The sequence below is a fragment of the Lithobates pipiens genome, unplaced genomic scaffold, assembly GCF_037356315.1.
Source record: "Lithobates pipiens isolate NorthernLeopardFrog02 unplaced genomic scaffold, aLitPip1_a1.2 Scaffold_23, whole genome shotgun sequence".
NCBI classification, from domain to species: Eukaryota; Metazoa; Chordata; class Amphibia; order Anura; family Ranidae; genus Lithobates; species Lithobates pipiens.
The window spans coordinates 329,207,720-329,234,287 of NW_027507785.1; the positions used below are offsets into that span (position 1 = coordinate 329,207,720).

General features: G+C 45.6%; 1 protein-coding gene across 2 annotated transcripts; it reads left to right on the forward strand.

The window, feature by feature from the left end:
- KDM4A (lysine demethylase 4A) lies at positions 1 to 26,202 on the forward strand. Of its 2 annotated transcripts, none has more exons than XM_077450690.1 (22): positions 1 to 229; positions 1,549 to 1,728; positions 1,920 to 2,095; positions 5,997 to 6,111; positions 7,466 to 7,659; positions 7,752 to 7,801; positions 7,997 to 8,100; positions 8,185 to 8,322; positions 11,719 to 11,897; positions 12,650 to 12,816; positions 15,709 to 15,998; positions 17,332 to 17,449; positions 17,560 to 17,741; positions 19,862 to 20,057; positions 20,995 to 21,071; positions 21,171 to 21,226; positions 22,043 to 22,151; positions 22,272 to 22,457; positions 22,987 to 23,154; positions 24,824 to 24,943; positions 25,337 to 25,429; positions 25,532 to 26,202. In XM_077450690.1, the coding sequence occupies exons 2-22, from the start codon at positions 1,591 to 1,593 to the stop codon at positions 25,670 to 25,672; spliced, it is 2,997 nt and encodes a 998-aa protein (XP_077306816.1). In that variant the 5' UTR covers positions 1 to 229; positions 1,549 to 1,590; the 3' UTR covers positions 25,673 to 26,202. The 2 variants fall into 2 exon arrangements, with proteins under 2 accessions (XP_077306816.1, XP_077306817.1); XM_077450691.1 differs by having other exon boundaries at positions 1,557 to 1,728.
- Positions 26,203 to 26,568: the final 366 nt, after the last annotated feature.

Sequence of the window (26,568 nt, forward strand, 5' to 3'; positions counted from 1 at the left end):
CGGTTTGGGACGCAGTGCGCAGGCGCAGCGGAGAGAAAACGAAAGGCGACGCTGAACGGAGCTCCGGGGAGACGGGCGGATTTGGGAGACGCAGCGGGCGGTGGAGCGGCTCCACCTCGGGATCGACTCATCGGCCGCCCCGGGGACCCCCGTCCCTGAGAGACACGCCCAGTCCCGGGCCTACCGGGCGCAGACGCCCGACTGAGCTCTCAACGCTTAACAAAGGACGGTGAGTGATCCGCCGGCGGGCCCCCTCCGCCTTACCCCTCGGCTCCGGGGCCCGGGTGGGGTAGGGAGAGAGCCGAGGAGAGCGATCGTCCTCTCAGCCAATGGGAACGCTGCGCACGTTTCCATGAACATACTTCCGGTCTTGGGGGGCTTCAGCCAATCCGCGGCGGAGGCTGGGAGCACGGCCCGCCCCTCTCCCTTTAGCTATTTCCGGTCTTTGCTGTCAATCACGGCGGGCGGAAAGGAGACGGGTATATCCCGGGGGAAGACGGTACGGGGTGGGGGAGGGGAGAGTATACTACCATTGTATCACTATGGGAGCTCTATTGGAATGCACGAGGAGCGGATACATGGGGGAGGGGGGGGGGACATTGTATCACTCGCAGTTCTATCAGAAGGGTTGTTATCCCATATAAATCTCCAATGTCAGAGATCTACATACATTGTATACAAGGACTCCTCTCCATGGGGGAGAAGAGGTCAGCAGATCGGGGGGTACAGAGGGGAAGGGGACAGGACATCGTGGAGTATGGAGGGGGGGGGAGAAAGGTCAGGACATTGGGGGGTACGGAGGGGGGGAGAAGGGGACAGGACATGGGGGGGGGGGGGGGGAGACAGGTCAGGACATTGGGGGAGAAGGGGACTGGACATTGTGGGGTACGGGGGGAAGGGTCAGGATATCAGGGGGGGGGCTACGGAGGGGGGGGGAGAAGGGGACATGACATTGGGGGGGGACCAATCATTGGGGATACATTGATGGGGGGCGATCGATATAAGCGAGGGTAAAGGGGACCAGTCATCAGGCATGCATTGGGGGAAATATGTGGTGCAGGGATGAAGAGGACCAGTCACCAGAGGTGTGTGTGTGTGTACATAGGGGTAGTAATATGTGATGAAGTGAAGAGGATCAGTTGCCGTGTGTGGGTAAGGGGTGGAGTGAAGAGGACCAGTCACTGGGGAGTGTGTGTGTGTGTGTGTGTGTGTGTGTGTGTGAAGAGGACCAGGCACTAGGGATGTGGGTTGGATGGTGAAGAGGACCAGGCACTAGGGATGTGGGTTGGATGGTGAAGAGGACCAGGCACTAGGGATGTGGGTTGGATGGTGAAGAGGACCAGGCACTGGGGATGTGGGTTGGATGGTGAAGAGGACCAGGCACTGGGGATGTGGGTTGGATGGTGAAGAGGACCAGGCACTGGGGATGTTTTGGGGGGAGGGTTGGGTAAAGAGGACTGGTCGCCAGCAATACATGGGGTGAGATCTATTGTGGGGGGGGGGGGGTACAGAGGATCATCCTGTAACATATTCTATTTCTGTCTGCAGCTCCTCAGACACTGAGAGAATCTCTCAGGATTAGACGTCAGAATGGCGGGGGAGAACGAAAACCCGAACCCCGGCTCCCGGATCATGACCTTCTACCCGACCATGGAGGAATTCCGCAACTTCAAGCGGTATATTGCGTATATCGAGTCTCAGGGAGCGCACCGTGCAGGATTGGCCAAGGTAAGAACATGGATCTCACTGGGATCTCTATTAGAATTACTGTTACATTGTATTGGATGAGACACTGGGTGTCACCCGGTGACAGAGGGCCGGCCTATCGCCAGCACACCCCGGGGACAGTGGTAGACTCCAGCCTAACTTTACCAGGTGCTGGTTGCAGGTCACTCAATGATTGGCTGTTGTGATTGCAGGTGGTCCCTCCCAAGGAATGGAAGCCTCGGGTCTGTTACGATGACCTGGATGATCTGGTGATCCCGGCACCCATTCAGCAGGTGGTGACCGGCCAGTCCGGACTCTTCACACAGTACAACATTCAGAAGAAACCCATGACCGTCAAAGAGTTCAGACGTATCGCTAACAGTGACAAGTAAGTGACTACCGGGAGAAGATGTATGAAAGATGACCTTATGGCAGCTTTTGGGGGGGGGGGGGTGGGGCACAATTGGCAAAGCCCAAACCTTCCATAATAGACAGGCCAGATATGAGATTGCAGACCAGGCGATGGTGTTCAGTCTCTGCGGGGAGGCGGCCATGTTTTCTCAGATGTTCTGTGTTGGAGGTACAGTTTCCTGCTTTGCATTTGGTTTTGCTCTTTGACAATATTTGCTCACTCCGGGATGCGGTTACATTCGTGGTGAACATATTCAAATCGGTACATCTGGTGTTGGCTCTGCTTCACCTGCTCCAGCAGAATTGTGACTCCTCCTCTTGCTTGGTATAACATGTACTGGCAAGCGAGGGACTGCTCCTTATTTTCACCCTTTTGGTCGGGTTAATATTCCGTGGAGGATGTTTGGTGTGGTTCCCCCCCCCCCCCCCCATCTGTTCAAAAAGCACTTGATCCTGCCATAAATCTGAGAGCTGATGACTTCCTGGGCATGAGTTGCATTGTTCCCAGCTTTCTGTGACTTGACCCTGGTTCATACGGCCATGACTTGTCATGCGACTTGAGAGTTAAAGAGGGATTCCGCCCAAAAAAAAATATTAAAAGCCAGCAGCTATAAATACTACAGCTGCTGACTTAATAAATGGACACTCACCTGTCCCGGGTTCCAGCGATGCCGATCGACCGCTCGGGCCTCGGCTGCTGCCGCCGCCATTCGAGGTGAGGGAATCAGGAAGTAAAGCGAATCGGCTTCACTTCCCGGTTCCCTACTGCGCATGCGCGAGCGGCGCCGCGCAATAGGAAATCTCCGCGCTGTCACTGGGACCCGTGTGTGTCCCAGCAGACAGCGCGGCAGGGCAGGAAATGGCGTAGACTCCCGTGGGAGTCTATGCCCGGAAGTGGGTGAAAATACCTGTCTTTGACAGGCATCTCCAACCCCCCTCCCCCCTGAAAGGTGTCAATTGTGACACCGGAGGGGGGGGGGGTTCCGATCAGCGGAGGTTCCACTTTAGGGTGGAATCCCGCTTTAAGTCACACCCATAAACTGCAATGGAACTGTTCTAATTGGTGCAATTCAAGTCACTCCGACTTGGTAAAAGGTTCCTGCACGACTTTTGGTGTGACTTCAATAGGACTTGCATTGACTTCTGTTAAGATGTGAAGAAGTTGCACAAGTATGTGAGATTCGCAGCAGTGTGAACCCAGGCTTAGACGCCCCACCTATGTTTATGGAGGGGGGGGGGGTGTGTTCTATAGGCTTAACATGTCCTGTCCTAGGGTGAGAATGCTCGTCTTCCATCTCTCCTCCATAGATACAGTATAGTGTAAATGTGCTCACCCTAGGACAGGAGGAGTTCCTGGTAGGATCACCAAGGCCAAAGCTGCCCATAGAAGCTAGTGCACAAATCTGCATTAATTGCTGTAACCGCAGCGGCTGGTGAGCAAGTGGGTAAAGTGGTTGTAAACCCTTACAAACCACTTTGACCTACAGGTAAGGCTTACCTGTAGCTCCAAGAAATATCTTCTAAACCTACACGGTTTAGGAGATATTTACTAAGACAGGCACCACTGTCTACGGCGCAGGTGCACTAGGTATGCTGCTGCTAACGGCGATATGCTGTTAGTGGCGGCTCCCGTGTGCGGGAGTGACGTCATCGCTGCTCCGGTGCTGTGAGTGGCCGGAGCAGCGATACCCGGAAGAAGATAGACGCTCTGTGCTACAGGGGACAGCGGTGACATCGCTGGCTCCTGTGTCAGGTAAGTGACACATAGTGGGCTACTATGCGGTGCATAGTAGCCAATTATGCTTTATCTTTGCAGGGAGACAAAGAAGTGAACCCATCAGGGTTTACTTCCTCTTTAATTGTAAGTTGCTGGCAACAGCGGCTCTTCATGGCTATTCCCATAGCTAGCAATTTACCTGATGTGATCTCTGGGTGTGTGTACAACCATGAATGGCTGTGGCTGCTGGCAACCTGCCTCTAAAAGTGACACCTGAGTGTGGCTAGCTGCAGCCATCAAACCCATACACGAAGGACCGCTTGCCGGCAGCTACACCTATTTATGGTTGTACACACAGCCAGAGATCACCTCAGGTAATTGCTAGTTATGGGAATAGCCATGAATGGCTGCAGCTACTGTCAACCTACCATTAAAGTGTATGGGCTCGGCAGCTGCTAATGGGAGTAAAAAAAAATGGCAGCAAGTATCTGCAGATTCCTGCTGCTGCCGTTTGCACTGGGGTAAAATGCTGGTGTGAATGTAGCTGAGGATGAAGGCTTTAGCAGTAGTGCTGTCAAGCCTGCCTGAGAACTTGAGCAGCTGTAACTGTGATGTGACAGCTGTTCACCCTCACTGGGGCGTTTCAATAGAATCTCGGCCTTCTTTCCATGTTCAAGCAGAGCCTGGGCTTCCTTTAATGTTTGGATAAATAAAAGTGGACAGTAAAGCCTCGCGCACACACGATTGGATTTTCAGCAGACAATGCGTCAGACTTTTGTCCGGAAACTTGTCTTGCATACTAACGGCACACAATTGTCAACCAACAAACACTAGTGTAGTGGCGTACTACCTGGAATTTCAGCTCCTGAGCGCCACACTTTGGGCTCAATACAAAAATCTGACAACAGACCGTTGTCCGCTGAAAATTTACTAGCCTGCCACCCAACGTTTGTTGGCCGAAAGTTTGACGAGAATTGTCTGAAAGAACGGTTGGATTTTAGGCAGTCTGTCATCTCACAATTCCCTGACAAAAATCCGATCGTGTGCACGAGGCTTTAGACTTGGAACGTGGAGGGGGGGAGGTTTAGTAAAACCTGAAGAGTGCAAAATCTGGTGCCGCTGTGCATGGTAACAATCGGCTTCTCACTTCAGCTTGTTCAATGTGGTGGTCTGGCCTCTCCCTCCAAAAATTTAAGTTGGTAGCTGCTGACTTTTAATATTGGGACACTTGCCTGTCCTGGAATCCAGCAATATCTGCACTACAGCCAATGTTTCCATCGGCTGCCATTGCCAGTAAGGGAACCTGGCAGTGAAGACTTGCAGCTTCTCGGCCGGGACCCTACTGTGCAAGTGCTGCCCTCTTACTGGCACGGTGGTGGGAGAGGAGGAGGAGGGGGGGGGGGGTTTACTTGTGGCGTGGTCTTACAGAAGTGGGGACAGGGTACCTGCCAAACGGTGCAAAATGTAATGGGGGGGGGGGGGGGGGGGGGGTGATACAGATGAGTGGAAGCTCCACTTTTGGGTGGAACTCCACTTTAAAGCGGGAGTTCTGCCTTTTTATTTTTTTTTGCCAGCAGCTACAAATACTGCAGCTGCTGACTTTTAAAATAAGGACACTTACCCGCCCAGCGCGCCAGCGATGTCGGCACCCGAAGCCGATCTCTCGATCGTCTCTCGGGTGCTGCCGCCGCCATCTTGGGTATGGGAATCAGGAAGTGGAGCCTTGCGGCTTCATTTCCCGGTTCCCTACTGCGCATGCGCGAGTCGCGCTGCGCAATAAGGATGGTCCCCGCTGTCTCTGGGATCCGTGTGTTTCCCAGCAGACAGTGGGGGACCCGCGGGAAGTGGCGTAAATATCCGCAGATTCTGCAGATATCTATGCTGGAAGTGGGTGCAGATACCTGTACTGTACAGGTATCTGCACCCCTCCCCCTAAAAGGTGCCAATTGTGGCGTGGGGGGGGGGGGGGGGGGGGTCCAATGAGTGGGAGCTCCGCTTTAAGTTTTGACAATAAAATCTGGAAGCTGATTGGTTTGTATGCAGAGCTGCACCAGATTTTGCACTGTCCAGGGAAAATCTCTCTCCCTTTGAGGCTGAATCTCCCAGTATTGTATAAAGATGATATTTTACACATTGTATATTGTGCTTTTCCCCTGCGCAGGTTTTGCACACCTCGTTATGCTGACTTCGAAGACCTGGAACGCAAATACTGGAAGAATCTGACTTTCAACGCTCCAATTTATGGTGCTGATGTGAACGGGACTCTCTATGATAAGGTATCAAAGGGGAGATTTTATTATAAAAAATTTTTTAAGAATTTAACAAAGCTGGTGACAATTTGTTAGAGGGGGGGGGGGGGGTCGTCTTGTTTTGAGCAATTGATGAAGATTCCTCGTGTCATTTTTGTTTGGTAAATTCTGTGACCTGAATCTTCTTAAAGTGACCGTTTTCCTGACTCATGGGGGGGGCTGCCTGTGTATCTTGTGTTGGAGATGGCGGTATGTTGACCAGCTTGTGCCCCCCCTCTGTGTACTGCCATTTTTTTACATGCTCACTGTTTCTCCAGCCCCCCACAGTGTAACATAGTATGAAGTATGAACTTGTCTGTAACCTTGCTGACCGCCTGCAATGGCCAATACTTGGTCATTCACTGGTAAGTTCAGTGTACTGCTGTTTCTCCAGCTCCACCTCACCAAGTCCTATGCAGCTGAGAAGAGGAGCTTCGGTGCACAGCCATTTTCAGATCTCTCCAGAGATGTTCAAGTCTGAGCTCTGGCTGGGCCACTCAAGTACATTCAGAGTTGTCCCATAGCCACCCCTTTGTTATGTTGGCTGTGTGCTTAGGGTCATTGTCCTTTTTGAAAGATGAACCTTCGTCCCAGTCTGAGGTCCAGAGTGCTCTGGAGCGGGTTTTCATCAGGGATGTCTCTGTAAATTGCTGCATTCATCTTTCCCTCGATCCTGACTAGTCTTCCAGTTCCTGCCACTGAAAACATCCTCGCAGCTTGTTGCTGCCACCACCATGCTTAACTGTAGGGATGGTATTGGCCTGATTTCCTCCCAGACATGACTATTGCCATTAAGGCCAAAGAGTTCAATCTTTGTTTCATCATAACAGGAGAATTTTGTTTCTCATGGTCTGAGTCCTTCAGGTGCCTTTTGGCAAACTCCAGGGGGGCTGTCATGTGCCCTTTTTCCCTCTGAGGCGTGGCTTGTCTGGCCACTCTACCATACAGGCCTGATTGGTGGAGTTCTGCAGAGATGGTTGTTCTTCTGGAAGGTTCTCTCTCCACAGAAACACTGGAGGTCTATCAGAGTGACCATCGGGTTCTTGGTCACCTCCCTAACTAAGGCTCTTCTCCCCCGATCGCTCAGTTTGGCCGGGTGGCTGCTCTAGGAAGAGTCCTGGTGGTTCCAAACGTCTTCCATTTAGGGATGATGGAGGCCACTGTGCTCATTGGGACCTTCAATGCTGCAGGAATGTTTCTTTTCCCTTTTTGAGATCTATACCTCCATACAATGCAGAAATGTCAGTGTCGCATGCTGCACTTGGTATTCTTAGGGTCAAAACACTTCCAGGGAAGAGTCATATCTGTATTCTGCCCCTCATGGCTCTTTGCTTATCTGCAGCATGTGGACGATTGGAACATTGGCCACCTGAACACCATCCTGGACGTGGTGGAGAGGGAGAGCGGCATCACCATAGAGGGTGTGAACACACCATACTTGTATTTTGGCATGTGGAAGACATCCTTTGCCTGGCACACTGAAGACATGGACCTGTACAGCATCAACTACCTGCACTTTGGAGAGCCCAAATCATGGTGAGTGCAGCCAGTCCTGGAATGTTATCCCTCACAGCTGACTTATCTGATTTTGTTCAGATTTTAATTCCTTTGTTTTTTTTTGTTTATAGGTATGCCATTCCACCAGAGCATGGCAAGAGACTGGAGAGATTGGCCAAAGGTGAGTCATGTGACCAGCCTGGGGATTGTCTTTGAAAGCTAGAACTCTTGTCAAGGGAAATTATATATAGGGGGAGAGGTGTCTGCCCCAACTTTTTTTTAGGCAGTTGGGGGAGGGACACGCATACATGTCTACCTAGCAGGAGGCAGATTCTTTCAGATCATCTGACGGTGGTTTTGTGTATTTGTTGAACAGGCTTCTTCCCTGGCAGCGCTCAAAGCTGCGAAGCATTTCTCCGCCACAAGATGACGGTTATCTCTCCCTTCATCCTGAAGAAGTACGGCATCCCCTTCGATAAGGTGAGGAGAAAAGGCAATCGTCGGTGGTAATTCTCCTCCTCTTTGTACATTTTGAAGCAATGTTGTGTTTTTGTATTCTTGCAGGTCACTCAGGAAGCTGGAGAATTCATGATCACCTTCCCATACGGCTACCATGCAGGCTTCAACCACGGCTTCAACTGTGCCGAGTCCACCAACTTCGCTACATTGAGATGGATTGAGTACGGGAAACAAGCTGTTCTGGTAAGTGGATGTGAATTGGCTGAGACTTTGCGAAATGTAAAGGAGTTTTTGTTTTTAAGTCTAAACATAATTGCTGTAGCCCGTTTGTGGCGTAAGCTAAAGAACAAAAGACACCAACATCTAAAGCAAAGTATTTAAAGTGGAATTAAACCCTCGCATATACCCTGTGAAGTGAACAGCCTCAGAGGGGAAAAAAAGTCTCCCTACATACATTTTTACTTGTACATCTGCAGTCTTCAGATTTATATATTCTTTAGCACTGGGAGTGGATTCTTGGCATACAGCTGATTGGAGGAAATATTGTATGTGGACCAGTTTAAGTAAATCTCCCCCAATGTGTTTCTTTTGGTAAGAAGTATTCCTCTGGAAGCTGTAAGTATATGGCTCTCCATAGGATTAAATGGGGCCTTTGTGTGACTGTACGGAATGAAGAGGACCTAGCGGGGATGGTTCTGAACAAAAGTTCTGCACCTTCGGGTAGGGCCGCACTGTGAAGGGGGTCTGGATTGAAGACAAAGGAAAGTATTCGACCAGGTGGGATGAACTTGTAGGGTTATGCCTTAAACCGTTCTCCTTTTCCTATACTTGGGAGACTCTGATGCGTCTTTATCAGCCACAGTCTCCCTAATCTGGGCATTTGGACTTTTCTGGTTTCCAAATCAATTGGACCAATGTTGTGGTTTAATATATATATATATATATATATATATATATATATATATATATATATATATATATATATATATATATATATATATATATATATATATATATATATATTTTTTTATTTCCCCCTCTTAGAAGATGGCTTTAGGTGGGTCAAATTTGGGCTCCACATATCTACATCAACTATATATAATGGTGAAAGTCCTTTTGTATAGCTGAAAAGAGAACTGAATATTCCAGAGACATGGGAATGCCAGTTCACTAGACTAAGACACGCTGCCCATGCTCTGTTTGGAACAGGGCCAATATCTCTCAAACTAAACTTAAACTTTTTTTTTTTATTTATTTTTTTTTTTGGATCTACTCCCGGACCACACAACTGATTTCTACCTATTATTATTATTATTATAATTATTATTATGTGTTCTTGCATAGCAAGACCACTTACTGTGTGTACAAAAGCTCTGAGGGGAATTGTAGCGCCTCCCACAGAGCTCTGAGGGGAGTTATGAAATTTGAAAGAAGAAATAATTTAAAAAATTTTTGGGTGGGGAAAAAAAAAAATCACTAACACAATTTCCCCAGAAATTGTAGCTTTTCTAGTTATTTATTATTATTATTACCACCCTAACTCCTCCCACAGCTTTTACACTACACAGTAATGTACCAAAACGTGCGGATTGTTCCCGATTGGTGTGCTTTTACTTTGTGGAACGTTTTGCCGAATGGTTCACGAAATATCGTAATTTATGCAGCAAAATTTGTCCCATAGGAATGAATGGCGAAATGTTTAAAACTAGAATGGGAGGTGACAAAAGCTGACAACCCCATGATCAGCCAAAGCATTATGACCACCCCATGGAAAAAAAAAAAATTAAACTTCAACTTTTTTACTACTATTTATACTTTTTAAAATTATTAAGCTTTTTAACACTTTTCACAGTGTTAAAAGTCACTCCGCCCACTCCAGTAGGTGGAGGCAAGAACACTTCACACAATTTCCCCAGAAATTGTAGACTTTTTCTGCAAGTGTATATTATTAAATAGAAGAGGGTGAACCCAAGGGAAAGTTAGGGGAAAATGGATGGAGATTATACCAGAAATTAGAGTAACAATGGGAGGGGTGCTGACTTCATATTTACCTATAGTTATTTCTGCTAGAGACAAAATGATACAGCTCAGATACTTGTACCAAATGTACTATTCCACTCTCGGATTATATAAAATGGGGAAAGAAAGACAACCCCACATGTCACAAGTGTCTGGCAGCAGAAGGCTTTTATACCTATGGTATGGGAAATGGGTTACCTGCGACCACAATGGTCTTATCCTATCGCAAGTTATTTCTGACACGTTTGATCTACCGATCATTTGCAGTCAACTCTTGGGGCTATTGGGGGGTCATAGAAGATGAGGTTAAGAATACTATTAAGACTGCTGTTCTATGTAAGAAAGCGAATTGCTTTTAAATGTATTAGAAGGGATCGTCTTACACTGAACGCATGACTCCAATATCGCCATGTATAGAATGACATACGAGTCCAGGGGATGCTCCAAGAAATTCAATAACATTTGGGGAAATGGATTAAATCCGAGGAAACGTTACAATCTGATATGTAAATGAGGTGGATAGACATCATCTGGAATGGTAGCAGTGGGATCTCAATAGTAGATTGGCGGCAGCACCCGGCACACATGTTCATGAGGGAGTTGCCCCTCAATGTTTTTTGATATACTGTATTATAAGTATGTCTCTTACTCAGAAGAGCACATTCTTTTTATAATGTACTTTGTTCAAACTAGTTGTGTATGATGGATGTATCTCTCTATTTCATATTCTCTCTGAATGTACAACTGAGATGAAGAATAATCTTGTATGTACAAATGCCACATGATTTGATGTACTCCAGACTGTATCCTGTTAGTTTGCAGTTTGTTTTTGACATGTATGCAGATTTGGCAAATAAAAAAACCTTTTAAAATAATTAAAAAAAAAAATTCTCCTTTTGAACACCCTAAAATAACATTGACCCAAAATCCATTCTGAATAAGACCGCTGGCCATTACAAATGAAAAGAACAAATGTTTCATTGGCAGGTTTGCAAATTTAATGTCATCCAGGTGCCCGGTCATTGGAAACAAATGGCAGTTTAAACGGCATTCTGTGGAATAGAAACAATGTATTCATACAGGGCTCAGATGGATCAATAGATGGCTGGGGTCCAAAAAACAGTAAAGGGCAGGTAGAGGTGTTGCTCCATGCTTACAAAGGAAGGTTTGCAATTGACTTTTAAAATACCAGCTTGGTGAGAAGTCAGTTGACTTTGGCTGCTTTGTGCTGAGAGCACGCGCGCTCACTGTTGCAGACAGCTCTCGGTCTGGGTGTTTCGTCACATATGGCGACCCATCACAGTTGGCTACCCGCTGGACTGCGCATGCACGACGTCGCTGTATGCGGTCCACCCCTGAGTCCAAGTTCAAGCCCCACCATCCAAGTGGACATAGTTTGATTCTATTTATGCCGAGCGTCGCGAGCCCGCGAGGGGCCCTCCGTTGGAACACATATGGTGGCGTCTCGCATGCGCACTCCAGCGAGTAGTAAAACGTGATGGGTAGCCCAATGTGACGTGATATGGGCTGCAGATCAGCAGCCGGCGGGAGTGGCTTCTGAATTTTTTTTTTTTTTTTTTTTTTTAAACTTAATTTAAAGTCTGAACTTGTGTTTTCCAGTGTTCCTGCAGAAAAGACATGGTGAAGATCTCAATGGATGTGTTTGTGCGCAAGTTCCAGCCCGAGCGCTACAAACAGTGGAAAGCAGGAAAAGACTTCACGGCTATCGACCACACCCAGCCAACCCCGGAGGCCGCAGAGTTTGTGGATGAACATAATGAATCCGAACAAAAGAAAAGGTCAGTGACAATTTAAGAGGCAGATTATACTTGTTCATCGAAGGTAGAAATTTCCATGATGGAGCTGGTAAAGGGTTCTGTTCAACCAAAACTGATGTTTGTGTGTATGGGGATTAAAAGCGTTATCACTGCCAAATGTCGTCCAAATCTGGGATGCTCAGCTCCATTTTGGGGGTCTATGTGTGGGGTAGAGCTGCACGATTCTGGCTAAAATGAGGAGCATGACTTTTTTTTTTTTTTTTTCCTTTGAAGATCCCGATTCTCGTGGCGTAACATCTTTCACATTAAAACAAAAAAATTGGGCAGACTTAACTTTATTTTTTTCTTTCATTAAAGTGTATTCCCCCTCCCAAGTTTAGCCCTTTGCTCTAAGAAGGAAGAGTTGGTTACAATGTTTCATGTTAAAAACTTGGCAGACTGCCCCCATGTTTTTTTTCTTTTGACAGCTGAGTGAGCAGATAAGTCTCTCCTCTTGTTATGAAAGAATCTGAAAACTGCAATAGAGATGTGGGGGGGGGGGGGGGGGGGGGGTTGAATTTATCTCCCCCTTTTTTTTTTTTGTGTGGAGGTTCCCCCCCTTCGTCCCAATAATTGTATGTGACAATTACAGTATTAAACAGAGGCACTCCACCATCAGGCTGAAGGCTTATTAAACCTTTTTAGCCTGCATGTGAGCGATCACTGCTATAGTGGGCATAGTTCATACTTTTTTTTTTTTTTTTTTTTTTTTTTTTTTTTGTTCTCTTTATCAGTGTGACCAAACACCGCATCGGAACCAAGCGGCACCGGGTGTGTTTAGAGGTCCCAGAGGAGCTGAACCAAAATGAGGAGGACTTTAAGGAGGTGCAGTGTGAAATGGAGACCACCTGTGTGAATGAAGTCAAGGAGGAGGAGTGCAGTCCGGAGGACACAGAACCAGGTATGGGTCATCAGCTGGACGATGACAAGGGGCAAGATGATCAGCTGGGGGACAAAAAAAAGTCTGATATTGTTATAGATAGTATGTGGGAGCAAGCTAAAAACTGGGTAAAATAGAATGACCTTACACCAGCCTTAACAGCAGATCATTCAACATTCTCCTGTTCAGTACTCAAAAGGAATAGTAATGAACAGACCTTATGTTGTAGTGCTTCCTATAACCACTTTCAGACCGGACCAATTTGCTGGTCAAAGACCAGACCACTTTTTGCGATTCGGCACTGCGTCGCTTTAACTGACAATTGCGCGGTCGTGCGACGTGGCTCCCAAACAAAATTGACGTCCTTTTTTTCCCACAAATAGAGCTTTCTTTTGGTGATATTTGATCACCCCTGCGGTTTTTATTTTTTGCGCTATAAACAAAAATAGAGCGACAATTTTGAAAAAAACGCATTATTTTTTACTTTTTGTTATAATAAATATCCCCGAAAAATATATAAAAAAACATTTTTTTTCCCTCAATTTAGGTCGATACGTATTCTTCTACATATTTTTGGTAAAAAAAAATCGCAATAAGCGATTATTGATTGGTTTGCGCAAAAGTTATAGCGTTTACAAAATAGGGATAGTTTTATAGCATTTTTATTAAATTTTTTTTTTTTTTTTTTTTCTAGTAATGGCGGCGATCTGCGATTTTTATTGTGACTGCGACATTGTGGGGGACCCATCGGACATTTTTGACACATTTTTGGGACCATTGTCATTTATACAGTAATCACTGCTATATAAATGCAGTGATTCCTGTGTAAATGACACTGGCAGTGAAAGGGTTAACCAGTGGGTGGCAGTGTAGGGGTTAAGTGTTCCTAGGGGTGTGTTACTAACTGTGGGGGGGTTGGGCTTTCATTTAGTGTACACTGATCTCTGCTCCAATCACATGGAGCAGAGATCAGCGTCACTAGTTGCTAGGCAGAATGGAAAAATTTTGTTTATACAGCATTTCCTCCATTCGGCCGCTCCGTGAGACGATCGCGGGGATGCCCGCGGCGATCGAGTCCGCGGGTCCCGCGACCGGACTCACGGGGGTCCCGACCAGTGCGGGAGCGCTCCGCCGGCGGCGCGCTCCCGATGGCAGGGCGGCATCGAATATTGGACGTACATGTACGCCAATATGCCTGCCCGTGCCATTCTGTCGCCGTACATCGTCGTGCGCTGGTCGGGAAGTGGTTAATAGGGGTTTAGGAACGAAATGCCTGCTTATTTTGGAGGTCCGTTTTTTGAAAACCTTGCAGTGGTGATCTGTGGGGGAAAAATGTCTAACACTGGTGGCCTGTAGGATGGGAGCCCTTGTTGGTGGGGTCCATGGAGGAGTGCCCCTTGCACACTTTGTGTAGTGTCCTCATGCATTGGTGGTTAGTGATCTCTACCATTGGATGTGAGTGGGGGCGGGGGTAGAAATCTGCCCCTGTCTGAAGATGCTCATTGTTCCAGGTCATGGTATATCTATTAGTGGTTAGTCCTTTTCAACTATACTTATTCTGTAGTGTTCAAGCTATATTTCATAGCTTATCCACACCATCTTGGTTCCATTGAGTGTCAGATACCCCAAGTTTTGTGTATTTGCACAGTTGTCCCAGATGCCTTAATCCAATCACCGAAAAATGTATCGGGCATATGTTTGTCCAAGATGTGTGAACTGCGTTGACCCACCCTGTTCTAATTGCATCATCCCATCTTTTGGTGTCTTGAAGCTTGCATAGGTGTTGATACCTTGATTTGCAATACTGGAGATGTGAATTGTCAATGTGAGGGGTAGAGATGGTAAAACGGCATTCTATGTTGAAGGTCCTCCACCCCTGCTCAGAGATGGTGGTTTCAGTTAGATGTAGATCACCTTTTTGTGATCCAGTTGCGTTTTGCCTAAAAAATTAGCATTTCGCTGTCCTTTGAAATGTGTCCCCTTTAAAGTGGAAATATACTCTCCTCCACTCTAGGAATTAGGTTATTTTGTCGTGTGTGTGTGTGTGTGTGTGTGTGTCTGCCTCCTCACATGTACAGGTGTTTGTAGTCGTCATTTTTGCTGAACTGCATATACCAAGTCTCATTGCTTGTGTTTTAGGTGTTGGTCTTTTGGAAGTTTAAGCTTTTGTCTCCCTATTTAGACTCCCCAGTGTTGGCCACTTCTGATAATCCCCAGCGTGTGTGTGTGTGCATGTATGATGGGAGTCTGCCACCTAATATTGGTGGAGTTGGGAAATCCATTGACCGCTGGTCATGAGCCATCTCTGCGGGAACCCTGGTTGAAAAGTCTGCCCTATACTACCTTTAAGTGAAATTATGGCCTGTTAAGGCCACCTATTTCCATCCCTTGGGACTTTAAGTGAAAACTTGGTCAGGTCATGTATTTCCATCCCTATAATCAAAACGGGAGAGCAACGGGGGTGGGACTTTAAATGAAGCGTAAAGTTGCAATAGAATCGGTGAACAATTGGGAAAGTTTAATAGGTTCATAAAGTATAACATGCACATAATTATATGAGTTGCAATTGATAAGAGATACTGACAATACAGGATATCAACATATACAATAATATGAACATTGTACAATTCCACATTACACCAAATTGGAGTTGATGTAAAGCCATAAAACATGGGGTAATGCCTGCATGACATGTATTGTCAGTATCTCAATTGCAACTAATGTGCATGTTATACTTTTATTCTATTGCAACTTCGCACTTCATTTAAAGTCCCACCCCTGCTGTTGCTCTCCCCTTTTGATTAAAAATATTATATTATATTTTTTATTCCCCATGTGAAGACTGGGTTTTGAGTTGTTTGTTTTTTTTGTTTTTTCTTTTCCCTTCAATTTCATTCTGCCTCCATATTTCAGGGTCTTCTGGACAACAATATGAAACTTTGAAAAATGTTGAAAATTATGGCATGCCAGAAAGTTACACTCCATACTCCAACCCGGCCAGCCCGTCCTCCAGTGCAGACAGCTCGTCTTCATCGCAGGACAGCTCCGCGGACAGTGCGGCCTCATCGGACACAGATTCTGACTCCCAGCAGAGATCTATGTCTAGGAAGAAGAGCGATACGCACAGCTATTCCAAAGGCAAATCTGCAGTGCAGAAGAAAACCAGCTCCATGGGCAGCTTCACCGAACACGAACTGGAAGAGGTAAGAGTCGGCTGTGGTATTAGATGTAACTCGCTAAAAATCTCTCATCTAAACTTTAAGGGGGTTCTAAAGCCTTCTGTGGCAGAGGATCCCCCCCCCCCCCGAGCCCTCCTTATCCTTGCCTGATCTCAATCCTGTAATGCGCCCAAGAGTGGCAGCTCTGTTCCTTCTTACATGGTGGATTGATGGCTGGGGGTTCCACTGGCTCCAGCTCATGTCGGCAAAATCTTAGGGCAAGGGATCAGGGGGGCCTGCACGAGCCCACACCTAGAAAGTGGCTTTAACAGCTTCAACTCTTCTGGGAAGGCTGTCCACAAGGTTTAGGAGGGTGTCTATGGGAATGTTTGACCATTTATTTTTCGGAAGAGCATTTGTGAGGTCAGGCACTGATGTTGGCTGAGAAGGCCTGGCTTGCAGTCTCTGCTCTAATTAATCCCAAAGGTGTTCTATCAGGTTGAGGTCAGGACTGTGTGCAGGCCAGTCAAGTTCCTCCACCCCAAACTTGCTCATCCATGTCTTTTTGGAGCAGTGCACAAAGCAAGGTCCATAATCATTTGGTGGAGGGGGGATTATGATGTGGGGTCGTTTTTAAGGGGTTGTGCTTGGCCCCTTAGTTCCAGTGAAGGGAACTCTTAATATGTCAGCATACCAAGTAGGGGTGCAACGGATCAAAAAACGATCGGATCGTTCCTCGGATCAGATCATTTTTCGGATCAGCAAATAATTATATTTGCAAAAACTTGTAAAAATTACACCACCATATAGTCCCCACTGTGTAATATTGGCTGGGTATTGCAGAGTATGGAGGGATGGCTGCTTCCATCTAATCTCTCCCCTCCACTATACAGATTAGTACAGGGAGGGGAGAGAGAAACCGGCATCATGACATGATGCCGGTTCATTTACAAGTGATTGCTCCATCGGAGCGATCACATTGTAAACTCCTGGGTGTAGAAAGATGGCCGCCGCTTAGGAAAGGCTTCGGCCTATCTCCGAAGGCAGAGACCGCGGCATGTGCCGATCCGAGCGGGTTGACCCGTTCGGCACACCTAATACTTTGTGGAAACAGTTTGGGGATGGCCCCTTCCTGTTCCAACATGACTGCGCACCAGTGCACAAAGCAAGGTCCATAAAGAAGAGTTGAAGCTGTTATAGCTGCAAAGGACAGGCCAACTCAATATTGAACCCTGCAGACTAAGACTGGGATGCCATTGAAGTTCATGTGGGTGTAAAGGCAGGTGTCCCAATTCAATTTTAATTAAAAAATAATTACTTTAGGCTCTGCTCTATGAACAATGACTTGTATCTCAGCAATAACCTATTTCTTTTTCAGGTTGCTGAGAAGCACAGGAACATGCAGGAGCACCAGAATGCCAAAAGCAGAAGACAGCCCCTCTCCAAACTCCCCCGCTACCACCCATTGGTGATGAAGGACAGCAGTAGTGAAGATGGTAGGTGCCTTACTAAATTCACATGGTTGTAAACCCAACTATACAGCCTCCAAAATAAAATGAATACTGTATGACACTTGGAATCTTATTTCTGCCTTCCTGTCCTACAGACCAGCCTGAACAGACTCTGAGGGATGATGAGTTTGAAGAGATGGAGCCCTGGGCCAAATCCCTGAGCCAGCTGTGGCAGAACAAACCTCAGGCCTTCCAGGTGGAGAGCGAATACAACCTGGCCATGTCTCGGGTCCCTCCTCACTGCTCTGTGTGTCTCCTCTTCAGGACCTATTATCAGGTGAGCTCCCGCCAGAAACCAGTGTGGCTGCCGCACAGAACTGAGGCCTGGAAGAGGGGAGAATTCTGGGAAATCCAGACTGGGCTTGTGAAAACATATAGTTTTTGATATGTGGCATCGCTTCACTGTAGAGTAGATTCCAGCCATATAAATCATGATTGCCAAGTAAAGGGTGCAGGAAAATCTGTGGAGGTGGGGGCGTTTACAATTGCACACAGCTGACAAACTTACTGACGAGAATTGCTTGCAAGGTCTGGACCCGCCCACAACTGTTGTGTTGCAATTTAAATTCGCATTAAAGGCAGAGTTCCAGACAAAAATACAACTCTCCTAAACAAGACCACCCCAAAATATTATTATTATTATTATTATTATTATTATTATTATTTTTTTTTTTTTTTTCACGGGACGTAGTGTGTGTGTGTGTGTGTGTGTGTGTGCGCTGGTTTATTTTCTTCTGGAACCCTTTAAAGAGGTGGTATACCCTCCTGTAAAGTTTGTACCTATATATAGGTAGGCCTAGCAATAAGGCTTGCCTATAGGTACTGTAAATATCTCCTAAACATGCGCCGGCGTCGCTCACACGCTCTGAAGGAACAGTGCCATTTCTTCAGGAGCGTGTGAGTGAAATCGCACAGCCGGAGTCCGTGGTCCCGGAAGGAAGACGGGGTGAAGATGGTACCGCCTGCAGCGATGACGCCGCAGGCTCCGTTTGTGTCACATAATGTGCTAGTATGCGGTGCATACTAGCACATTGTGCCTTTACTTTGCAGGGAAGGGGGGGGGGAATTTAATTCGGAGTTTACTTTTTCTTAAGTGTGTGACTTCCCCCATTTTTGTGAACTACAGCCCCTGGTTAAACCTCTTGCTGCCTTTTTGTTTAACACTTTTTGCAGCACTTGACACTGCACAAATACGATGCTAGCCACTTTTATTTGCATAGGAAAGGTATATCTCATTGTGATCTCCATCCCAGCTGATTCTGTCTGCAGATAAGGTCTTCCTCCTGCTCTTGTGCTCATGTATGGCTGCTAAAGCCAGCCATACATAGATCGAAACTCAGCCAGAATGAGCTTCTGGATAAATGCCACGTGATCAGTGCTGCAGGCTAAAGCCAGGAGCACTGATCATTATATGTATTCTGATGGCAAGGGTCACTCAACAGGCGTGATTCCTCCACCCACATTGAATGTGGTAATTGGGACATAGTCGGGGTGTGTTGTGTGGGGTTTATTTATTTTTTTCCTTATTTGGGTTGCTTTTCACTCAAGTCTGCATCATTGAGGTCACAAAGTTATACACTGGCCTTTGCTGCAGGGAGCATTGCAGGGCAACATATGTAAAAAAAAAAAAAAGGCCAAGGGGAAAAATCCAAGCTCAGCCTGCGACCAACCAAATTGATCTGTCTGAGTGCCTGTAGTCCCTACCTCTGAATTTTAAGAGGCTCCACAGTGGAAGCTCATGCATTCTGATTGAGGGGATGTCCTCCCTCAAGGCCCATCTGCCCTCTAAGGTACAGGAGCACACTGAACACCCAACAAGGCAGCTGGCCACAAAGGTGTCAGTGCGTTGCCTGACCAATATTTCAACAGTACAAAAAGTAGTATACGGGCATTCCATACTGCACAGTGCCTGAGATCATGTTACAGGCATCCCCTTACAATGTCCTGCACCAAGTTTCAACTTTTTGAGTAGTAGTGTGTTTTATATATCAAAAGGGATGTCGGGTGAATGACCTTCTTACAACAGTGGCAGTGATCCTGTGATAATCAATGGCAGGCCATCACCCTTACTAAAAAAACGTGAGCCCTCTGTTTACTTCTTATGAGTATACATAGACTATGGCCGTAATATCTGAGGCCACCTTGCATTGTATATAGCTTGGACTTTAAACAATTCCTAAAATGCTTGGCTTTACTTTACTAAGCTTTCTGTGGAAAATATAATTTTAGTCATTCACTTGTGTGCATGTAACACTAATTTTTAGGATTCCAAATGTGTTGGTTTATTCAGACAGGTCTTAGTAAATGTAGCATGAAATTATGTACTTTATTTGCCCAAAAAATCGAATTTTTGCAAAAAAAAAGTTTGTTTTTCTTTTCTCCTGCTCCCCCTTCAAGTCGAATTGTGAAGCGCAAAGCAAGACTGATGCAACCCCTGTAGCTTTCCAGCTGAGAACAAAGCCACTTATCCCGGAAATGTGCTTCACAACCACTAGCTGCAACACTGAGCTGAATCTGTCAGCTCCGTTCCTGGAAGAGGATGGAACCAGCCTGCTGATCTCCTGCAGAAAGTGCAACGTTTGTGTGCATGCAAGTAAGTGCTGACTGTATACGCAGGCATAGCTTAGACATGGGGAGTGAATGGCAGCAGAGCTGCACCTGACTCCTGAACCCAGGGGGCTTGTAGGCTCAAGGCAAGGGCCTGAGAATAAAACTCAGCCAGTTATGTATCAAGAGGTTTAAAGCCTAGATCTGTGGTCCTTTTTGGACTGTCCACTCAAAGGACCTGTCAACAGTTTTTGAGACTTTATGGGGGTGAAACTGGTCGGAGGGAGTACACCATTTCCTCCTTCCCTTTTTTTTTCCCCAGCACCTGTGATTGGTGGGAGGAGTAGTGTCCTGTCTGTTGGAGTTGACAGGTGCAATGTTTGTGTCAGTGGGAGAAATGGTGCCCAATTGCAGACAATGTGAGATGTAGTGCTGGTATAGATTGCTGCAATAGTGCCTCAGTTGGAATCAATAGGAGGGTCTTGTTGGTGCCAGTGGGAGGGGAATGGGGCCTTGTTGGTGTGGTGCGGGATTGTGCTCCAAGCTTTGAGGCAGGCAAATGGCTGCAGTTTGGGAATCACTCCACTCGAAATAGACCAGCTTCTGTAAAACATTGGTCAGGATTCATCTCGTTTAGGCAATTTTAATCACTTAAAAAAAAGAGAACATTGTATTTTTTTTTTTTTTTTTTTTTTTTTTTTTTTATTTTAGTTGTCCTTCTCAGTCTACGTCAGGATGTTCATCATAGCTGCATGCACACTTCTCAAAGTGTTACTAAACTTTAAAAATGTTTGTTTCCTTAATGCATTGTTTGCTTTAAGGTAAACCTTTTCTATTTCCCTGTGCTGCACTGACTGAAATAAAGTCTTTGTATAGGAAAGCTTGAACCCCCCCCCCCCCTTTCCAGACGTGAGTTATGTCTGCAGCAGGGTCACAGACCCTCTGGTTCTTATCGCTTACTTTTTCTTTTTTTCTATCTGCAGGTTGTTATGGAGTGCCCAAAGACAAAGCCGTGGAGGGCTGGATGTGTTCTCGCTGTGAGGAGGATGCCATGACACAGGTAGGGCCCAGCGCACCCCTCCAACCAAACTAGACTGATTTCTTACTGTAATCCTGTTATTGGATGTTTTATCACTGTCTGCTCTTCTCCTCCTCCTAGGACTGCTGCCTGTGTACTCTTAGAGGTGGAGCGTTACAGAAAGCCAACGATAACCGGTATGTAGTTTGGGAATGAAGAATCTGGTCATTGAACTTCTTTACACCCCCCCCCCCCCCCAATTATACGATCAGTGTTCACTGCATTTTTAATTCTTTGTCCATTTCTTATCGTGGCTATTGCAACGTTCAACATTTATTTATATATATATATATATATATATATATATATATATATATATATATATATATATATATATATATATATATATATATATATATATATATATATATATATATATATATATATATAACTCTGCCCAAGATCCATCTCCAACCTTGTCTCAAAATATCACCAAACTATTCTTTTTGTTCTGTCTCCATTCCACCCCACCACCATGCTCACCTCCCAGAACTTCTCCAGAGCCCTCTGCCGCCGCCATCCTTTTTAGAACTCTAGACCAGTGATGGCGAACCTTGGCACCCCAGATGTTTTGGAACTACATTTCCCATGATGCTCAACTACACTGCAGAGTGCATGAGCATCATGGGAAATGCAGTTCCAAAACATCTGGGGTGCCAAGGTTCGCCATCACTGCTCTAGACCAATCTGTCAGGAAATCGCTTACACTTTTTTTTTTTTTTTTTGTTTAATCCCTAAAAATGAATTTCTTCAGGGAAGCCTATCTTGCCTAACTGACCTGGTCACCTTGTCACTCCTCTGCTCGCCCCACGTCATTATTACTATTTTGAATCCCTTGCCTGACCCTTTTTCAGATTGTAAGCTCTCATGAACAGGGCCCTCCTAACCTTGTTGTAATGTGTTTGCTGGCATTATAAATCTGTAAAACACTCATTCTGAATTTTCTCTGCAAGGTGGGTACATGTCATGTGTGCCGTGGCCATCGCTGAAGCAAAATTTGTGAACATTGCGGAGAGGCGTCCTGTAGACATCAGTAAAATCCCCTTGATGAGGTTCCGGCTGGTATGTATGCTGGCTTTGAATGGGTCTTTAGCTTAGTGATTTTGTTGCAAAGGTGATGACCTCTTCCGTCCTTCTTCTTTTTTTTTTTTTTTTTTTTTTTTTTTTTTTTTTTTTTTTTAGAAATGTGCTTTCTGCAAGAAGAGGCGAAAGAGGGTGGCGGGGTGCTGCGTCCAGTGCTCACACGGCCGGTGCCCCACATCCTTTCACGTATCCTGCGCCCAGGCCGCTGGAGTGATGATGCAGCCGGATGATTGGCCCTTTGTGGTGTTTATAACCTGCTCCAGACACAAACCCTCCCAGAATGAGGTAAGGTGGCATCTGTTTTTGGATTGATTAAAAAAAAAAAACTCTTCCACAAGTATTAAAGGGGTTCATAGAAACTTTGGGGTTCTAGGCTCCTTCCATTAGGAGGTAGGGCATGAAGAAACCTGGGTAGGGTTCTGGTCTATCTCCTATCTTCCACCAATCATAAATGCGGACATGGAAGATGCTGGCTGTAGGGCCCTCTCCTTAAGGAGGTAGGGCATGAAGAAACCTGGGTAGGGTTCCAGTTCCTCTTCTGCACCATAGTAAAGGGGAGACATAGAAGATGCAGGGTTATAAGCTCCTTTCTTGGCTATGGAAACATGGTGGGGTCCAGGTCTCTCTCTCCTCCCTCTGCACCTCTTATGCTTCATGGACAGCCAAGAAATTAGCTTTTTCGGAACAAAGCCAGCAATGATGACTAATATAATTCTAAATTTCCTGTGTACTCTAATATAGTACATGGAACATATTTGTAGGGTTTATATGTGGAGATCGGCCAAAAGCAGCATCTTCTTTTCTCTTTTTACAGGGAAAAGATGCAGACAGAGACATCGTATTGGGGCAAACGGTAATCGCCAAGCACAAGAATGGCCGCTACTACCAGAGCGAGGTGGTCAAGCTGACAAAAGAAACATTCTACGAGGTCAATTTTGATGATGGCTCTTTCAGTGACAATCTCTTTCCAGAGGATATAGTGGTAAGAGCCGATTATGACATAGACCAGACTTGCCCATCGTTTTTCTGAGTTCCCTACTTTTCCTTTGAACTGGTGGCTCTTGCCTGGGGGTCCTTCAAAAATGGTTGTCCACCCGTCCTGTGTATTGAATGTACTTGGGAAGTTTAGCTCTGCATGGTGGCTGGCTCACAGATTGGGTGTCTGCTGAACCCAACTTTGGGTAAAAATATATTAAAAAGTCACTCTACCGAACACTGATGGTTTTTTGATTATGCTGGAAACCTTTTAGATACCTTGGAGTTCATGGGTGTGTCTGCTGTGCCCATTATGAAGGGTCTCTCACTTCTTCCCTTGCTCGCCCATCGAGGGAGGTCAAGGTCTTAAAAGTAACTTGCAATCGTTTTTAATAGCTTTAGAAAAAAAAAAATCTCTGGTTATCTGTAAGGGAGGTCCTTGTTTGGAAAGTTCTGTATCGGTCTCCCAGTTGTGCTCCTGTCACATGGGCTTGTAATGGAGGAAAAAAAAATTGCACACATGGTCCACTGTTTCCATCAGGAAATCTGCCCTGAGAAATGCCAGGAGTGGGATGTACAAACAGGGGAGGGGGGAGAGTGTATGCCAATAATCCCTCCTGCCAGCAGGTTCTAAGATGATGGCCACCTCTTCAATTGGGATTTGTAAAAAGGCTTTCCCAAGTGAAACCTCCACCCCAAACGCACTCATCTGTCTTGATGGACCTTGTTGTGCATTGGTCCAAATCATTTGGTAGAGGGAGGTTCTTTTCCAGGGGTTGGGTTTGGCCCCTTAGTTCCAGTGAAGGGAACTTCTAAGGTGTTGGCGTACCAAGACATTTGGACAATTTCATGCTCCCAACTTTTTTTGGGGGTGGTCCCTTCCTGTTCCAACATGACTGCACACCAGTAAAGACACGGATGAGCAAGTTTGGGGTGGAGGAACTTGACTGGCCTGCAGAGTCCTGACCTCAACCCGATAGAACACCTGTGGGATGAATCAGAGCGGAGACAGCGAGCCAGGCCTTCTTATCCAACATCAGTGCCTGACCTCACAAATGCGATTCTGAAAGAATGGTCAAACATTCCCATAGCTGCACTCCTCAGTTTTTTTTTTTTTTTTTTTTTTCCCTTCATCTTTTCATCTATTCTGCCCTTGAGGAATATGTATATTTATATTTTTTTCTTTTTTATGCCTTCTACAGCCCACTTCCTGTTTCTTGTCTGGTAATTGGTCTAGGCTTATGACAGTTTGAGTTTGCCAGCAGCAGAGGGTTGGGGGCAGGGTGGAGATGGGAGACTGCTGAGATCATGTGTCTTCATAGAGGAGAAACCTGCATGTAAGCAGTGGTCTGTGTAAATCCAGGAAGCTTCAGCTGCCCACAGTTAATATAGATGCAGCCAGACTCGGTGGAGAGAGATTTCTGCAGCATATTTGTCAAGTACAGAATCGGTCTAGATAAAATAATATGCAAAGGGATTGAAGAGAAGCTTCGGAATGGCAAAGATGTGTTGGTGTGTGTTGTTGTTTTTTTTTTTTTTTTTTTTTTTTTATGCGGACTGCAGTTCCTCAAGGTGGTTTTTATTATCTAATGCCTGGAAAAGTTGTACTTTTGGGTAAACTCTATTAAATGTGTGGGTGTTTTTTTTTTTTTTTTTTTTTTTTTTTTTTATTGCAGAGCCGTGACTGTCTTAATTTGGGTCCTCCACCTGCTGGAGACATTGTTCAAGTCCGCTGGACAGATGGCCTTGTGTACGGTGCAAAGTTTGTTGCATCGCACACTATTCAGATGTACCAGGTGAGTTTGTGTGTGTGTGTGTGTGTGTGTGTGGTGGTGGGGGGGGGGGGGGGGTTCTTTCCAGATAAAAGTTGTCCAGCAATATTTTTTTTATTTTGAGACTGAAAAGTGACAAATTCAGATCACTACAAACGACCTCCTCGGTAACAGACTGGGTCAGGCAGTCTTAATCTGCAATACAAGTCTGTGAGAGGGTGTGGCTGTTACTCAGCTCTGCAGGCACAGAGCACTGGAGTGGGAGGGCAGCAAGCAGTAATTTTACAGAATGAGGTATATGTGTATATGTATATGTGTATATATATATATATATATATATATATATATATATATATATATATATATATATATATATATATATATATATATATATATATTTTTTTTTTATTTCTTTAGGTGGAGTTTGAGGATGGCTCTCAGCTCCCAGCAAAGAGGGACGATGTGTACACTCTTGACGAAGAGTTGCCAAAGAAAGTAAAGTCCCGTCTGGTAAGTAGTTGACTAGTCTTTATTCTAGCACATGGTTTGATTTTAGTAGATAATTGTAATCTTTAAACTTAAATTTATTTTTTTTCCTCCTAATTTTGACAGTCTGTGGCATCCGACATGCGCTTCACGGAAATCTTCACAGAGCAGGAAGTGAAGCAAGAGGTGAAAAGACAGCGAGTCATCAACTCCAGGTATAGAGAGGACTACATTGAGCCCGCCTTGTACCGTGCCATCATGGAGTGAAGTTGCACTGCTCGGCAGCTCCACATAGGGGGCATCGCACTACCCTGGCCAACTGTCTTGTTCTGTTGGGACCTTTATATCTTCTTTACTGTGACTGGACTCTTTCCACCTTTTTCCGATTTACTGAGGCCCCGCCATCTCTTTGCAAAGCATGATGGGTAAAGGACAACGTGGATGAACTGTCCTGGGTCTCGGCACCAACTTTTCTGTAGGCATTTCCTTTTTTTTTTTTTTTTTTTTTTTTTTTGGCTTTTGAGCTTGCGGAGGTTATTCATGGCTCTACCTACTCTTGGGACAGTGTTACCAATATCCCCTTCTATGATGGACTCTTGCCTCACCCTCTGTAGCCAATCCCCTCCAGGAGCCTTTGAAATTGATGAACTCTTTTTTTTTTTTGTTTTTTTTTCCCCCCCTCCCTTGCTGATTATTTCTTGAGTTTGGACATTCAAAGGCTGGGTTCTTTTGATATTTGTGGCGTTGTATAAGATGGACGTGTTCCTGCTGATTAAATAAACTGCAGATTAACATGAGTCAATGGGAAACCGGTGAAGGGTTAATTATTAGGCCTTTTCTAAGATCCAGTGGGTGTCTACCTCTTGTCCTAACAGCTAATCGTCTGTTACACCTTCAGGATTTCAAAAATTCATATCTGGTACCAAGTCACTTCAATCAATAGTGGGGTGGTGGATGTGTGGGGTATGTTTGGGGTTTTTTTTTTGTTTATTATGCTCATTTATATTCAGATATCTCATTCGTTCTCCACCTTCACCAGTGAGAGCCCGCTCTTCTGAATTTCCATTATTTTCGTTTCAGCTTGGAGAACGAATGACATAAAAGTAACTGTTTGTATTCACAAATAAGCTTTGAGGATCAAATGCAGTATTTCAAAAGTTCAG